At 41.7% G+C, this 17,890-nt stretch overlaps 1 protein-coding gene across 2 annotated transcripts in view; it reads left to right on the top strand.

Moving 5' to 3' along the window:
• hspa12b (heat shock protein 12B) overlaps positions 1–17,890 on the top strand; it is a 23,220-nt gene extending 5,330 nt beyond the window's left edge. The window contains exons 1-15 of one of the 2 annotated variants that reach the window (XM_071477813.1): positions 642–660; positions 981–1,080; positions 3,192–3,255; positions 3,719–3,801; positions 4,505–4,629; positions 4,717–4,903; positions 5,240–5,344; positions 5,889–6,005; positions 8,278–8,455; positions 12,794–12,880; positions 14,314–14,418; positions 14,490–14,748; positions 14,900–15,003; positions 15,823–16,013; positions 16,094–17,890. In XM_071477813.1, coding sequence (XP_071333914.1) covers positions 3,210–3,255; positions 3,719–3,801; positions 4,505–4,629; positions 4,717–4,903; positions 5,240–5,344; positions 5,889–6,005; positions 8,278–8,455; positions 12,794–12,880; positions 14,314–14,418; positions 14,490–14,748; positions 14,900–15,003; positions 15,823–16,013; positions 16,094–16,567 — 2,061 coding nt within the window. In that variant the 5' untranslated portion in view covers positions 642–660; positions 981–1,080; positions 3,192–3,209 and the 3' untranslated portion in view covers positions 16,568–17,890. Of the gene's footprint in view, positions 1–641; positions 661–980; positions 1,081–3,191; positions 3,256–3,718; positions 3,802–4,504; positions 4,630–4,716; positions 4,904–5,239; positions 5,345–5,888; positions 6,006–8,277; positions 8,456–12,793; positions 12,881–14,313; positions 14,419–14,489; positions 14,749–14,899; positions 15,004–15,822; positions 16,014–16,093 lie in introns of those variants that run through there. The other variant, XM_071477814.1, reaches the window with a different exon arrangement.

Below are 17,890 nucleotides of genomic sequence, written 5' to 3'. Positions count from 1 at the left end.
ATTTTGGAGAATCGCCTACATCATTTGTTTTCCTGGCTTTCCTCTAAGTAAACTTGGTGCTGCTTCAATGTTAAATAGTCACATATGAGAGTTTTATCCTACTTCTCATCTGTCTCGGCAAGACAGTGAATAAACATATTTCTAAAAAGTCAAATTATTACTTCAAACTAGAAACATTTGGAGTGAGCCACCTGTTTTCCTGCCCGTCTGTAAATCATATCAAAGAAAACACTGAGCGGTTTCAGGGTTGTGTGAACACACCTGCTTGTTTCCTGCTTTTGTCTGCAAAGTTAGAAAGTTGTGCACAAATGTTATGAAAAGGTGAAGGGAGAAGCTACAGTATGAAATAAAGTGAAGGGATAAAGGCAAAGAAAGTGGAAAGAGACAAAGGGAAAAAATAGAACAGCATGAGGAGAGAAAGGGGAATGAAAGAGAAATGAAGGGAGGCTAGATGAAAAGAGGAAGACAGGAAGAGCTAATTAAACAGAGGAAGGATAGATGTGGAGGAGTGGGAGCAGAGAGAAAGGGCAAGATGACTTAACTGGGATACACCGCCTGCTCAAGATTACTCCACCCTCACACACACAGCAGTTTCCCAGTGAGGTAAATCCCCAGCATTCCCCCCCATGCACTGTCACAGCCCTCCCACTCCTGCGAAGGGTGAGTGTGTGTGTGTTTGTATGTGTGTGTCACCACTTTTCTCTGACATTCCTGTGCAGAGCGGGGAGGCGGTGAGCTCGGCTGCAGGGAGACACAACTACAAATCCAACTCGGAACTTCATTTAACAAAAAAAAAACCCAATTATTTTCGCAGAGGAAGAAGAAGAGAAAAACAATCCCTGCAGCTTTTTCTGTTCTCTGATTTGGGGATTTCAGTTTTGGGAATATCTGCCTGCAACAAGGGATTTCTAGAAAAGCATCCTCTTGTATCCAGTCACACTTTCCTCCTCTTTCTTTTCCTCTCCATCTCTTCCCTGAAGGCGGATTCCAAACTACGGACTGCCGAATTCCAGAGTTTGGGAAAACATTTGCAGAGGCAAAAAAGAACAAGGGCATAGTGTTGTAACTGCACACGAAGAGGTGAGTTAACATTGAAAGAAAAAAATGACATTTAGCTTTTGTTCTTATGGAGACTGATTGCACTTATACGCTATTTTGGACAAAGGCGTATTTCACATGTAATGTAATGTAGAACTTTTTCTTGAGCTTTCAAACTATAAATTTGCATGTTTGAACTATTTTGCATTAATGGCTCTGTGACGAACTGTCAAAGACAAATGTGCAGTAATAACAGGCCTGTCTTACTAGTAAATCTACCCTTCACAAAATTTCTCCACATTCTTCAAATGAGAGAGCTCGACTGTTAATGGTGCGTAAAAGTGGAGCGTGTTGCACAATGTGTCTCTAATGTAACATCTCTGGAGAGTTGGAGCGGCTTGTTCTGCTGATCCCCTGCAAGACTCCAGTCGTGCGTCTGAGAAAGGGAGACAAAAGTAGAGACTGGAAGAGTGAGGGGGGGGGTGTAAACCATCCACTGCACATTGAACATAAAGAGGTGAGGGGACGAGAGAGAAAAAGCAGTAAGAGGGACAGAAATAAGTAATATGCAGGAGAGACAGAGCAGAGATGTGGAGTTTCATCCCCTCTCTGGTTTTATCATCAAGTGTGAGGACAGCCGCTGGAGACAAAGTCAAATTTGATGTGGACATGCACAAGAACATATTATATTCAAATGTTTGAATAAATGCACACAGATGTTGTATATGCATGTACGCAAAGAGGGGATGTCAAACCAACTTCTGGCCTCTTTCACTCTCTCTTTCTCAACACACACACACGCACAAGAAAGAGATTTAAACAAACACATCTTTGTTTGATTGCACTCATCTGTTTAGTTTGCTCCCGGCTCAGATCACAGACTGATCCAATGGTTCCCAGTGCTGCAGTCCAATACACACACACACACACACACACACACACACACACACACACACACACACACACACACACACACACACACACACACGTCAACATAGAGACAGCTCACTAATTAGATGAATATATGAACAAAACAAATTAATTACACACACTCATAATTCATGCTTGTTACATCTGTATTCGTCAATTATAAATGTGAGTATTTTGCACAATGTTATAGTATTGCTGTTAACTTTCTCTGATTTGGAAGCCTGTGTATATTCAAATGACAATGTAATTCCAGAATAGCATTATGATTTTCAACATATGAACGTTGATTTGAGTCAAAATGAAAATGAAAATGCAGTAATTCAATTTGCATTTTCATTTTCACATACTTGTTTTCTTGTTTTTTTAACGAAAAAAAAATTGTCTTCCATCATAGCCATATATCAGTATCACACTCTTGTCCATGACATGACACCCAGTGCGGTCACTGCGTGACCTCTGAGCCGCCGGAGAAGCTGGGAGTTTGAAGTTCAAGTGTGCAGTGACAGTTGTTGTTGTTGGGGTGTGTCTTCTTCACTTCCCCTCCTTGGCTAATGAATGTCTTTGCTGTGTCCCTCTCTATCTCTCTCTTTTCTGCCACTGTATTTGAGATCTGAATTCTCATTACGAAATATGTGCTACGCCCTTTATTCATGGAATAACATTACAATAATTCCAATAATAAAATGTCCAAAATTTAAATTTATTGTTCACTATAGAGTATGTTATTGAGTGTTTATTGTAATATACCTCTGTATGTGCCATATAAGATTAATGTTGTTGCTCATTGAAATGAATAACTTAAAGCACCACTAATCAATATGTTTTATGTTGACAGTGTCTCTCTTTTTATAATCTGAAAGAGATCACTTGTAGTGATGAATCCACATATAATTATCACTTGACTCTGCACTTCCCTTCAGCCCTCTTGAGCGTTTTGGTGTCTTTCTGCTCATTGTTTTGGTTTAATGTCCCACAACTTTATTGTTTTAGTTCACTCCCATCAACCTAATTTCCAGGGAGTTGTTGTTTATGTGAAAGCTCTAATGAAACCAGGCCACCAGTACACTTCCTGTCCCACACCAAATAACAGCCAGAGTTAGCAACGAGCTGGTCAACATTATGTAGCATTTAGTGTGAAAATGCTAGGGGGGTGAAAGCCATAAAGCAGAGTTTTCTATACTAATTATTCTGTATGCTTCATGTTGGTGTGTGTTTTTCTGCAGACCCTGGCTCCTGTAAAGATGGCTGACATGGTGCAGCCAGACCCAAACAGCCTGCAGATACCGGGTGAGCCGCACATATACAGGGCACACGCTAAATTACTATGGCAACCCGGTCAAAATGACTCACTTCTCCTCCTTTATCTTTGAACATGCTGAACTTTCCATGCCCTTCTCCCACTTATATAACTCACATCAGATCCCAGTCACATTCCAGTCATTCCAGTTCATTACAAATATTCAATCTCACATCTAGAGAGCCTCGGGTCAAGTGTGTTTACACCCTGAGTCGCTCATCTCCACAGTGAAATATAAGAGGTTTTCTGCATGTGTATTTGCTTGCATGTCAGTATGAGCATCTGATGACAGTCAAGTAATGGCTCTTCCTGTGTGATAACAGTTTTCCCATGGCTCCATATCACTTTAAACAACGCTGATTTCTGGCTATTATGTTCATTTGTGGTTTTACAATGCTGAAAAGCATTTATTATGAGATTTTAATCTTCTTTTCTCCTCGCTAAATTTCTCAGGTGATGATTTATCAGCCCCTGCATCGCCTGCCACAGCTAGAAACGACTGCAGCATCACGCCCCTCACGCCCTCGCCCTCACCGGTAACTTTGCACACACACACACACACTCGCCACAGACACTCCTACACACCCTTTCCTCTATCTACTCATTTTTCTTTATTTAGAGCTCTTAAACACGACCTGTAAACCCACATCCACTTCACAGTGTTATTAGTGGTTTATAATAACACTTATACTCACAGTTTGAAGTGAAGTGTAGACTTGAAACAAGTACCCAGTAAAGGCTACAATCTGTGGTAAAGAATTGCGCATTGGCACTGGAAAATCCACAAGTACTTCAGGAACTTTAGTTAGAAAACAAGAGATGAGCAAAGAGGAAAAAACAGCCAACCTCCTAAATCCATTATGTTTCCACTCATAGAAATAGTTATTTCTGTAATGTAAAGTCACTGTAATATTTGGTAATTACATATCCTGTGTAAGACATTGGTTTAAATCCATGTTTCCTGTCCACACATCTACATTAGACTGTAGATAATCACACAGTATGGAAATAATATGGGCTTGTTTAAAAGTGTTTCTCTTCATAAATCTACAGAAATGTTGGTAGTGTTTGATTTTTATGTGAATGTTACACTTTGTATATGGAGCCTGGATTTTTTTCAGTTTTATGTCATGAAGAAGAAAGAGATAAATGAGCACAGGAGAGATTATGAGGAGGAGTTCTGTTCTTGTCAGTACACGCCCAAATTTCCCTATTTCTGTCTGTCGCTCTCTCTCTCAGAGGGTGGAGGTCAGACCCAGGATGGCCTGTCCGTTCTCTGTTGTCGTGGCGATAGATTTTGGGACGACCTCCAGCGGCTACGCATTCAGCTTCACACAGGACTCAGAAGCCATACACATGATGAAGTAAGAGTCTGAGTGTATTTCTTTTTCCTGTTTTACTCTCTTCTACTATTTTCTATGCTTCACAGCTCGTTCCTCTGATCCATGCAGGCGCTGGGAGGGCGGCGACCCCGGAGTGGCCAATCAGAAGAGCCCAACATGTCTGCTGCTGACTCCTGATTTGCGGTTCCACAGCTTTGGGTTTGCGGCACGGGACTTTTATCACGACCTGGACCCGGAGGAGGCCCGACACTGGCTCTACTTTGATAAATTTAAAATGAAGATCCACAGCACAAGTGTAAGAGAGAGAAAATTAGATGAAAGAGGTGGAATAGAAGGGTAGAAATGACAAAAAGCTTTAAGTCTGCACATAATGTATGTAGACTAAAAGCTTTAAAGCATAACTTAATACCAGGTTGAAAAGCTGAAAGTCTCATGTACCTGTAACCACACCCAGCAGTGATGTCATGGCGTACTGACACACCCAACAGTACACTTTTACATCACTGCACCGAGATGAGAAGTGAAAAAAAAACACTGTAGCTTAAAAAGAAACACGATTTAACTGCTGTTAAGTTACTTTTTAAGCATCAGGGAGACGATGTCTCAGAAGCTGTGACTGTGTCTGATGCAGGACCTCACCATGGAGACAGAGCTGGAGGCGGTTAACGGACGGAGGGTCAGGGCCATCGAGGTGTTCGCTCACGCCCTGCACTTCTTCAGGGAACATGCTCTAAAGGTACACTGTAAAGCTCCACTTTAAGATTACAGTATGGTGTCCCACAGTGGACACATTCAAGACTGACAGTATATGTGTCCAGAACCAAGGCCCGATTAAAATCTTATCTGTGACCGAGAGGACATTTCAAAATTGATTTTAATCTTCTTTTACACTTTCTGGCCTATTACACATTTTATTAACACTACATTTAATCTAAGTATAGTATGACTCAATTACCAGTTTATAGACCTATTAAATCTAATGCGGTACAATACGTTAGAGAGATGTTGATGCATTTTTGAAAACCTTTACTCCGTTCACAGTATAGCTATATGTCTACACATTTCTACACTTTGTCAACCAAGCTGTTGAGATGATTTAAAACTTTATCTTCAGCAATGTTTTAGTTGAGGTAATGCCACATTCTGTAAAGGTTTTTAGCAAATTCAAAGTAACTTAGTATTTAGTGATATAAAATTAAATTAAGAAACGACGCGGTTCCATCAGGAAAATAAAAGTTTGGACTTAATTTTGAAAGTATTTTTTCTGGATTCTGTTCCAGGAGGTGAAGGACCAGTCCTCATCGGTGCTGGAAGGAGAGGAGATCAGATGGGTGATCACTGTCCCCGCTGTGTGGAGACAACCTGCCAAACAGTTCATGAGAGAGGCTGCGTACCTGGTAGCAACACACACACACACACACACACACACACACACACACACACACACTGACAGATACTGTACATACATCAGTGCATATAGATACAGATCTGAAGGATCTTTTATTTTATTTCTTATATGCTACACAGAGTTTATGTTTATGCTATGTTTAAATAACACATATATTAGAGAGATACATGGTTTTCACTGGACAATAATAAGTGAGATCATTGTCGACTTCCAGTTTCTTACTATAACTATAACATTTTCATGTTTTATGACTAAATCTTTTCAAAATCAGTGGATTCAACTGTTTCCATAACCTAGACTCAGTCTTTACGACACACACACACAGATGGTGGCAGACTCACACTGTGTGTGTGCATGTGTGTGTGTATGACAGAGAACGAGGAAGAACAACAGGGAGATGGAAAACAAAGCAGTGTATAAAACATGAGATAAAGGCCGTCTGATTAATGTTCCCATGGACGGTCACTTACACACACACACATGCAGACAGACATCATAACACTGTACTTCTACCCCTGTTCTCTGAGTGTTTCTTCCCACCAACACACACACACACACACACACACACACACCTCCCTATACTGTATATGTCATAATGACTTGTAGGAAGTGTGTGTACATAATGAATGCTGGGGGTCTTATTGCAATCAACAAACTTGTGTGTGTCTGTGAGTGTGAGTCCAGTAGTGCAGTGCAGTGTGCAACAGTCCATGGGAAAGACTTTACGTAACCTTCTACTCTTAATGTCATGCTTTCCCTATTTTCGTTCGCATAGCCATTATCAGCCACCTGCCATTCACTCACTCTGCTACATACATAAATAGTCTGATGCATATACACTCTCACATGAATGTTGACATATATGCACACACACACACACACACACACACACACACACACACACACACACACCCTGTGCTGGCTCCTGGCTTGATGCCGTCAGGGTGTGTGTGCTTCCTGCTGGTGATGATGTCACCAGGAGCGAACAATGAGGGAGACCGGCGTACAAACACAGGAAGCTGAGTCCAGACCCCCGCCCTGCACGCACACACACACGCACGCACACACACACACACACACACACACACACACACACACACACACACATCAGCTTTACTCCCAATACATCAGAACTAATGGTTATGTACCTCCTCTCCTCTCCTCTCCTCTCCTTTCCTCCTCCTCTCCTCCTCTCCTCTCCTCTCTCCTCTCCTCTCCTCTCTTCTCTTCTCTCCTCTCCTCTCCTCCTCCTCTCCTCTGTCTCGTATCCCACCACAGACACTTAAGCTCACGTCAGCTTCTCCCTTTATGTTCCCCCATATGTTTATGTTGTACAGCTGTCCTTCAGCTTGTGTGTGTTTTACTCCATTAGTTCTCCTCTGTCCTCTTTTTCCCCCTCATCTTTTTTTGTTGGCCTCAGAGACTCGTCCTGCCCTCTTTTCTAATATCATCCTAAACTGAATAACACCAGTTTACACCTTAAAATTATTCTAAATTAAGATGAAGAATGAAACTATTTAAACCACTACTTTAATTTCTTTTTTTTTTTTTTTTTTGCCTTCTCCTTTTTCTGTGTGTAACTTTTTCTGTGTAAATTTTGACAAATTTCTCCTTTTTTGTCCATGAGTCATAGTAAATAAAGTAAAAGTAAATATGCGTACAGTACATACAGAAAACAACAGCGTGCTCTATCAGTCTATAAAGGTAGGAATGACTGTAAGTCATCGGTGACAATAACATCCACAACTCTGGCCTCTAGTTTTCTTGATGTTCTGGGGGAAAATTTTATATCTCAAAGAATAAATACTTTCCAGCATGTTTTGCATTTGGTCTCCATCTTGACTGAGCACCCCACATGTCAATCAAACGGTATGGGCAGAGTGTAGATTTTCTGTTTGTGTTAAGGTTGAATATTAGCATTTAGAGCTTCTTTCTTTAGTTTAGTGACAGTTTAACCAGGACCTGATCGTCACTTCAGACCAGGAAACAGTTTTAATTCGTAATCTGCAATTGACTTGTAGTTTGGTCTCGAAGACCTGTGGCTTGGACTTCTCCTCAAGGACTTGAGACTTAAAAACAGCTTTCATTACAAAACCAACAAAACTGCAAGAAGCATGGTGAAAGCATTTTCCAACAGTAGTTTGTTTCATTTATTCTCTTGGTCAGTTCCCTCAGTGTCTCTATGAAACAGAGAAAAAAACACTGTAATAAAATTCTGCTTGTAAATGTTTCTCTTTCTGTGTCTCTCTTGTCCTCCCCAGGCTGGTCTGGTGTCTCCCGACTGTCCGGAGCAGCTCCTCATTGCTTTAGAGCCAGAGGCTGCGTCCATTTACTGCCGCAAGCTCCGCCTCCACCAGGTGATTGACCTCAGCATGCAGCCAATCACAAACGGCCTCGATCTGGATGGGTCCCGGCCCTTCGACTCCAGCTTCAGACAAGGTAGAGAAGAGAGAGAGAGAGTGGGTGTGTGTGTGTGTGTGTGTGTGTGTGTGTCTATGTGTGTGTCTTCTTGTAGACTTTGTCATTAGCATAAGCATGAAACCACACTGTGTTCCTGGAAATGTTGTTGTTTAATTCACTTGAGGATTGTGGTTTTGCACAGGACAAATGTGTGTGTATGTGTGTGTGTGTGTGTGTGAGAGAGAGTGAGAGAAAGAAAGAGCACTGAGGGTAAAGATCTGACTTCAGATACTGCTCGTGGTTTTGCCTCAGATGACTCTGCAGTTGTGTGTGTGTGTGTGTGTGTGTGTGTGTGGAGCTGCACACAGACACACATGACTTTGGACAGGCCATATGTGTGATGAGATGGAAACATGAACAGTGGGAGAAAGTGGAGGAGGAATTCACAGAAAGAGAAACAGTCTGACAAAACAGACGTTCACCTCAGAGGCTCCGATATTTAGCAAAGAAACAATTCACTCCAACTTTACACTGTGGGGAAAAAAAACTTTGACTCTGTCTTCGGTGTTTATTTAGGTTGCAGAGGTAAGATGGAAATGTGTCGCTCCTGCAGCACCACAAAACAACACACACAAACACAACTACATAAACTGCCTACAATAGAATTGAATTAGTTTTGTGAGGATGCATAAAGAAAGAAAGTGCATTTAAACTATTGATATACTGATGAACATCATCTGTACACAGCAATACATTTATGCTTATTTTTATGATTTACAACTCTAATTTGCACCTAAATCTGACTCTTTCTATAGCAACGGTGACTCATGAGTCTTGTAGTATTTGGCCACTTGGCACTCGAGCAAGCTGTATAAACAACAATGACATATTATCACTGTATAGAGTTGTTAACGTGAATGCTTTCATTTGGAATTGAACCACAAAAAATAAAAAAACGTAAATATAATTTTCTCTCTGCTTTAGCTCTGGTTTGGTCTGCGCCAACCACTCGGGGAAATGCTGCACTGTATTTTGCCTGTCTATGATTTGGTGCTGCACAGATAGTGTAGATTCAGTTAATTGCTGAAACCAGTGCTGATTGGAGCACTGACACTGAAACAAAACAGGAAAGTTGTGGGCTGCAAAACCAAAACAATGAGACGAAAGATGCTAAAATGCTCCATAGAGCTGAGGGGAACTGCGTCTAGTGATAATTTTACGTGCGTTCATCACTACTAGTGACCTCTTTCACATTATATATAGCCACTGGATCCATCACTGATCTGAAATTTTAAATTGTGAAGCTTTAAAAGTAAAATTTCAAATGGGGAATTAACAGAACAAGCATCTCCTCTCACTGTGCAGCATCAAAAAAGCTTATCTGCCAAAAGTCACCGTATACCTTTTTACAATACAAGGATAAAAGTGGCAGCTTCCATGAATTATAATTATTGACTGAGCGGTAGACGTATGTCATTAGTGAACTGTAAAGCTGCATAGAAACAGTTCAGCGACAGGCAAATGCCACTAAACTGCAGCAGAGGAACAAAGAGCGATTTCAGACTGTGAAAAAGGAGACTGATCCATAATTCAGTGAGCGAACATGCCGTCCAAAATCCCCCGCACAGGCCCACTTATACATATGCAGTCAGTGACACACACACAAAGACATTCACGCACAAAGACACACACTAAACACAGGATATTGTAATTGGAACAAGGTGCAGTGAGACCATGATCTCACCCCCTCCTGGCCTGTCATTCTCCCTCTCCTTCCCTCACTTTCATTTTTCTTTCTTTCTCTTCCCTCCATCTTTCAACCATTTGCTCTCGCTCTCTTTCTCTCTCTTAGATTTTTTTTTTTTTTTTGCCAGGTCGTACTCTTTGCATGGAGTCTGCAAACACACACACATGCATGCAAAACTGCATATACACTCATGCAGACATGTTTGCATACACACACACACACTTGGCATCATGGTCACGGTTTTTACTATCTTTAGCTTTTCTTCCACCTCATTTCTTCTCCATAGATAGCACTGGGGAGCCATTAAAAAAAAATCACACACACACACACACACACACACACACACACACACTCACTCACTCACAAACACACACATACATTTTCTTTTCTGCTGTTTCATGTAAATGGTTTCCAGACTTGCGTTCCATTCATCACCCCCGTACAAACACGCGCACACATACACACACACACACACACACACACACACGGATGAAATCAAGGCCTGTATGATTGTGGTGTTCTTTGTTCAGCTTCATTTACCATGTGCACACACTCACACACAAATACACACATACGTTACCTCCTGCGTCATTCTGGGCTTTAACACAACTGTAACAGTGCTTGTTTTCAAGACATTGTTGGTCACTGCTGCTCGGTACATCTATAATCTTTACAGCCAATCTTTTCTTTCTTTCTTTCTTTCTTTCTTTCTGTCTGTCTTTTTTTACTCAGTTTGAGGGAATGTTGTAAAAACCACTTTCACCTAAATTATACAAACACTTCACTCCTGACTGTCAAAACTTTAACTTATGACACACACATTTACATCAGGACTGCAGCTTCCTTCACAGCCTTTCCACAGCCTGTTTTACTAAAAAAAAAAAAAAAAGAGAGAAAGAGAAAGAAGATTTTTTTATTCTAACTTCCTCCTCTCACTTCTTTGATCTGTAATTATTTCTCATCTTAAAGTCCCATGCATCCACTTGCATGTGTACAGGCACAGTTGTGTCTCTGCTCTGTCAAACAGGCTGTCAGGTATCCTGTGTTTCTGTCTGGTGTGTTTGAGTGTGCTCTGCTTTTGCTGGCCCCCGTCCACACTCTCAACCTGCCAGCCGAGAACAAACGCAGCTGAAAAGTGAGAGTGTTCTTCATTTCCAACAAATTACTCTCGTCATGCAAAAACATTATGACTCTCATTTTGGTATGTTTTTCTTGTTTTACTTGGATTGAAAGACTTTTTGTATTATACACTGCATAAAATGTCATGACCTGCCTGGTTATGAAACTTGTTTATTATAGCTTATTATATGTAGTATAAATTAAACACATTCATCTTCATTAGGATGAAAGTGAGGGTGTTTCTGCTTTCGTTTAAGCTAGTGTGCATTGGATGTTAAACTTAAGCTAAAGCATCTGACCCCACAAAGTTTACACAGAAAGACCAAAAAATGTTTGCATGCAGGCAAAGCAGTACAAGGTGGTGAGAGGTGGTGATGTCTCAGAGGGCCCACAGCTGGAGAGAAGCCAGAAAGTTATTTCATTTAGTAAATCGAGGTCCACAGAAATATTTCAGGGGGCTAGAATTTCCTATTTGTGCCCCAGGGGCCCAGAAATCCTCGCCATGCCCCTGAATCTCTCCATAAGAGATGGAGAGATAAAAAAAAGATTTTCCTTCAGACTCGCATGATTTGAAATGTTTCAGTTTGAGTAAAAGATGTCATAGTAAACTCAGATGTGAAAATCACACTGTTACACTGTTAAGTTTGTTTAAGTCAGATAAGCCGTAGGCGACACGCAGTTATAGCAACTCTTCTGGATAACAGGACAGATACAAACTAAACCTCTCCAACAAACTGGAAATATGCTGCCATGGATTACGTGAGTTAAGCTGTGGGCTTCAACATCTCTTTCCCATGGTTATTTACATTTTAGAAAATCAGTTGGCTAGTTTATGTTCCTGTTTGTTATGTACCGTTATATACTGACAGTTATCACTGGATCACTGACTGAAGAGCTTCGTTTTTCTCTGATTTCTAAGCAGATTTATGGACGTTTATTTGCAGTGGTGTTATCGTGTCTGTGTGTTCAGCTTTGACTGAATCATGACGCAGATTTTTGACACAAAAATTTACACTGATGTGATTTTCAGATGTTTTTGGGTACAAAATGTAATCTTTGGAAATTGATATTTGATGACTTATTGTCTTATTCATCTGATTTGTTTTGGAGATCAGTTTGAGTGTTTTGATATGATATGTGAATTAATGTAACCAGTAATATCAGACATGAGGAGCTCATGGCCCCTTTTATTCTGTCAAAGTAGCTCACAGAGTAAAAACGGTTGGAGACTCCTGCTGCAGATCATAATATTTGTTTTTAAATGTCCGTCCCGCTTATATTGAATTCATCATGGCAGCTTCACTGCTTCAACTATGAGGTAAAATTTCCCCTTGCTTCCTGTGTCAGTATCATTATCTCTTGCTTCACTGTTACTTTTTGACCTGATTTAATGACATAAATGATTTTGTATGTAGCTGAGTGCGCAACAAAGACCTTATCCAAAGCTGAAGTATGTTGTGCACCTGTGTGTATTTAGCTTTTTGTGTCTCTTCTGTGTGTGTGTATTGTAGCGAGGGAGCAGTTGAGGCGATCCAGACACAGCAGGACCTTCCTGGTGGAGAGTGGAACAGGAGAGCTGTGGTCAGAGCTGCAGACTGGTAAGGCCCTGTGTGTGTGTGTGTGTGTGTGTGTGTGTGTGTGTGTGTGTGTGTGTGTAGAGCTGCACACAACACAAACAGAAAGACCTCACATGTCGGAGATATTGATGATTTTGACCTTTAACCCCGGCAGGGTAACATTTTCACATTTTTGTTAAACAGCCAGTTGCTATTTGCCTCATGTCTTAACCACATTATAGCCACACTTCACTCCACAAATCAGTATGGACTATTGAGTGTGCCACAAAAATATTATATATATAATATTTTAAGAGAAAAGCTCTAGAAATAATGAGAATTAAAGGGGCTACCTGTACGTTTTCTCTGCTGCCAAACGTGGTGGTGATGCTTCCAAGAGCTTCAGCCTTCGTTGTGTTTATAATAAAAGAGGTCATAATACACCCTCCGAGCAGTGCTGCCTCTTCAGGGCAGGCTGTGACTCAGTATCGGAAAGCGACAAGACGGGGAGGCCGGGCTGGGGCGCGCTGGTTAGCGTGCTAACCTCAGTTGAAGGAAAAAATTGACCGAAATAGAAGCAAAACAGGAGTTAACATTGGTGTTGTTCTCCACTGCTCTTGGTGGGTAAAGGAATTAAGCTTGATCTTTAACTCTAACTAAGCAGCTGTTAACGCTAATGGTGGCTATGTAGCAATAGCAAAAACTAACACATAGCACCTTTAAATCATCAAAAAGCTGTAAAGTATATAACAGAGTAAGGTATAATATTTCTAGAAAGGACTTTTACTCAACCAGTTTCTACACAACCACAAAATTTGCTCTCAGAGATGATCGAACTCAACCAGTTTGCTGGTTTTGCATACAAACTTTTCTTTCTCTTGAACCATGACAAAAATCTGAGGAGCCACGTGTCCCTGCTGACCCTTTCTGCTCCCTTTCCTGTCCTGACACACACACACACACACACACACACATGCACACACACAGGAAGGACCCAGCCCATGGGACTCTCTGCCTCTGCACTGCAAATAAACCGAAGGAGTAGAAACACTGTTTTATTCTCCTTCGCTTCCATTTTCTTCTCTCATCTCCGCCTGTGTTTTTCATTTTGGTTCATTTATTCCTTGCATTTTTTCTTTCTTTTCCCTCACTCACTCGAATAAGCTACTACTTTTTACACTCTTGTGTTTAGGGCGTGGTCAGCTGTACCAGGGTAAACCCAACCCGTACTGCCGATCATATCATACACAAACACACACTCTCAGAGGGAGTACAGCAATCACAGATGCCTGAGGGTTGTTTATGTACCAGGGTCCACTGGTTAAATGTTTTCACTCACACACACACACACACACACACACTGGAAACATTCCACAAAAATGAAGACACATTATCCTCCACAATGGGTGATGAGCTTTATCATAAACAATAGATTTTCTGAAATAAAATACTGTATTTGTGCTCTCTGTGTGTAGGTGACAGGTATATTGTTGCAGACTGCGGTGGAGGAACCGTTGACCTGACTGTCCATCAGATCGAGCAGCCACAGGGAACTCTGAAGGAGCTCTACAAGGCCTCAGGTGCAGTTTCTTTCCAATCACTAAAACACTGAAACTTCCAGCAGTTTCCAGAGCTCTGCTTTCTCTCCCAGGCGGTCCATACGGTGCTGTCGGTGTAGACCTGGCCTTCGAAGCCATGCTCTGCCAGATCTTCGGCGAGGACTTCATCCAGAGCTTCAAAGCCAAGCGTCCGGCCGCCTGGGTGGACCTCACCATTGCATTTGAGGCGAGGAAGCGGACGGCGGCGCCGGGCAGGGCCAACGCCCTCAACATCTCCCTGCCCTTCTCTTTCATTGATTACTACAAGAGACACAGAGGGCAGAGTGTGGAGGCCGCCCTGAGGAGGAGCAAGTGAGTGTGGGCTGAAGGAATGTGGTGTGTGTTTGTGTGAGAGAGATGATGGATGAGTGTGTGAGCAATCTGATGACGGCTTTAACAATGGGGTTATTCTGTGCATCTGTTACAGTAAAGATTCAACCTCTCTCCTTTGTGTGTGTGTCAGTATGAACATAGTGAAGTGGTCGTCCCAGGGGATGCTGCGACTGACACAGGAGGCCATGAACGAGCTCTTCCAGCCAACCATTGTCAATATTGTCAAACACATCGGTGAGAAACACACAAGAGGACACAAATGCAAACGTTATGGGTGGGAGGAGATGCCAACGTGTTGGTTAACAGAAATGAACCTGTGTGGACAAGTTCATCATACTTAAAGCTGCACTGATCACTTCCTAGCTGCTAGTTTTGCCTGTCTGCTGTTTGGTGGTGGACACATAATGTCCAGTTGGATTTTAGGGCTTTTTCAGCACTACTACACAAAGTCATTTAATCTATTCTTAATGTTAAAAGTTTGATAATTGCAGCTTTAAGTTATGGGGACCTGGGTTTGTTTTGACTCACTGGATGACTTGTAGCCAGAACTGTCCATGAAGTGAGGTGTTTCTGAGCGTCACTGATTACACTTGCAAATCTTATTTGTTTGCAAATGGGCAGTGGGAATGTAAATGGTACAAAAGGACAAAAATACAAAATAGTTCAGTTTTCATCTACAGCTTAGACCAACCAAACAAACTGTGGTAATAATGGCTTTCTTATAGTGACCTCATTGGGTTTTTTCAGCCTTGACAAGACTGAAGGCAGAAAAATTTAGTGCCTGTTTTAAATCAGTCACATTCCAGTGGTACATTCGAAACCAGGGACTGGTTTTCTAGTTTTTAGCCTTGCTGGTTTTCACTGACTGAACATAGGACAGTAACTGAAGGGCAAAAAAGGGGTTTTATGCTTTTTAAATTGAAAAAATGTAGCTGATGAACAGGAGGTAGAAATCAATATCACTGTACCATTACTCTAGCTCCGTCTTCAAAGTCAAAGTCTAATCAAGTGAACTTATTATAAAGATCTTCCTCCTTCCTTCTCCCCCGGCAGAGGAGCTGATGGCGAAGCCGGAGGTACACGGGGTGCGCTTCCTCTTCCTGGTTGGAGGCTTTGCAGAGTCACCCATGCTGCAAAAGGCAGTCCAGAAAGCCCTGGGGCGGACGTGCCGCATTATCATCCCCCATGACGTTGGTCTGACCATACTGAAGGGCGCCGTGCTCTTCGGACTGGATCCCACCGTGGTGAGGGCCCTGAAGTACCTTAGTCACTGCATTGGTAGCTAACTTTTAACACATGATCTAATGACCTCTCTCTCTCACAGGTCCGAGTGCGCCGATGCCCCTTGACCTACGGCGTTGGCGTGTTGAACCGGTTTGTGGAGGGGCGCCACCCTCGAGATAAACTCCTTATCAAAGATGGCCGTGAGTGGTGCACCGACATTCTCGACCGCTTCGTCTCTGTTGACCAGTCGGTGGCTCTGGGCGAGGTCGTAAGGCGCAGCTACACCCCTGCTCGACTGGGCCAACGGAAAATAATCATCAACATCTACTGCAGCGTGACAGACGATGTTACATACATCTCTGACCCCGGCGTCAGGAAATGTGGGACGATAACGTTAGACCTACCGGAACCTTTACCACTACCGGGAGCAGTGGGAGGAGCGGGAGGAGGAGCTCCAGAGAGGAGGGAGATCAGAACGACCATGCAGTTTGGAGACACAGAGATCAAAGTCACAGCCGTTGACGTCATGTCTAACCGCTCCGTCCGGGCTTCCATAGACTTCCTGTCTAACTGAGGAGGAGCAGGAAGTGGAGACGAGGATTTGAACACAGAAATAACTGATTCCAAGGATGATAATCTCAGAAAAAGCGGTACTTTGGGAGTGGGGCCCAAATATTTTGGGAAGGACAGGAGGTTTGCAATCATAAAAGAAACTCACACCTCATAATTCAGACATTTAGTAATCACATTTAAACATTAGAGAGTAAAAAGCTCATGAAAGGATTTACACTCAGTTGAACGGTGGGGTGCCCTCTCTGCGTGGAAAAGAAGAAATGAATTTGTCTGGCTTCAGTGGAGAGTTTGTCATGTCACACCACATAAATGCTGTCACAGGCATTTCCTGCCCAGAAAATACTCTAACATGTGTGAAACCAAATGCAAGCTGAACGCTGAATACAAATCTCTAGAGCAGCGAGACAAACAGGTACCATCAAATTATTCAACCTGTCTGAGGAGTATTTCAAAAACAGTTACCTTAACTGCCTCACTCATGTATGGTCAGTGCTAAGTATTAATAATGGTGTCTTATTCTTTATATAATTAATGATACCTCATTTAAATTCCTGTTTCAACATTTATATATGATACATTGATGTTACCACCTGGACTACAGCTGCGTTTCTCCAATGTTGTTGATTGTGCACCACCTAGTGGTGGAAAGACTCAACTACAAGCTGAAAAAGCATCTTGGAATATGAACACTTGGGATAAATCCAATACGTTTGAGTGGCATATACTAGGAAGGGATATACTGTGGAATTATTACATACTGTAAGCATAAAAAATGTCTTAAAAAGTCATGTTTCACCATGTCTAAAGTTTTAGAATTTGTTTTACCCTGCATTGGTGAGACTCAACATATTTGGGTTGACCTGATTTCTTCTGTCAGAATCAGGAAAAGATATTCAACTGTACAACAGTTATTTTAAGATATTTCAAACGTTTCAAGACATTTGCAAAAAATTTGAAGATTAAAGCTGTACTATCTGATTTTTTTACTACTACTACTACTACTAGGACAATCGAAGTGTAAACACATTGATATACCCTTACCTAGTTGTTGAAAAACAATTAGCAGTCCTGGGAGTCGGTTCATCAGAGTGACAGCGTTTTGATTTTGATAATTCAAGTAATTTGACCCATAATATCAAAATTGATTAATGTACCTTTAAAGTGAGTTCCAGTAGAAAGAAAAGGTGGAATGGTTAAGGTGTTGGTTTTTGATTTTTAAATCCAAAGACATCACCCAATCACATCTAAGTCAGTGACTGACCTTTTTGTGTATACCGTATTAAATTGTATCCATGTCTATGTATAAAGTAACGATGAAAACCAA

The sequence above is a fragment of the Trachinotus anak genome, unplaced genomic scaffold (assembly GCF_046630095.1).
Source record: "Trachinotus anak isolate AG129_WGS33_773 ecotype Australia unplaced genomic scaffold, CSIRO_AGI_Tana_v1 ptg000005l, whole genome shotgun sequence".
Lineage (NCBI taxonomy): Eukaryota > Metazoa > Chordata > Actinopteri > Carangiformes > Carangidae > Trachinotus > Trachinotus anak.
This window is presented reverse-complemented; position numbering and strand designations above follow the sequence as displayed.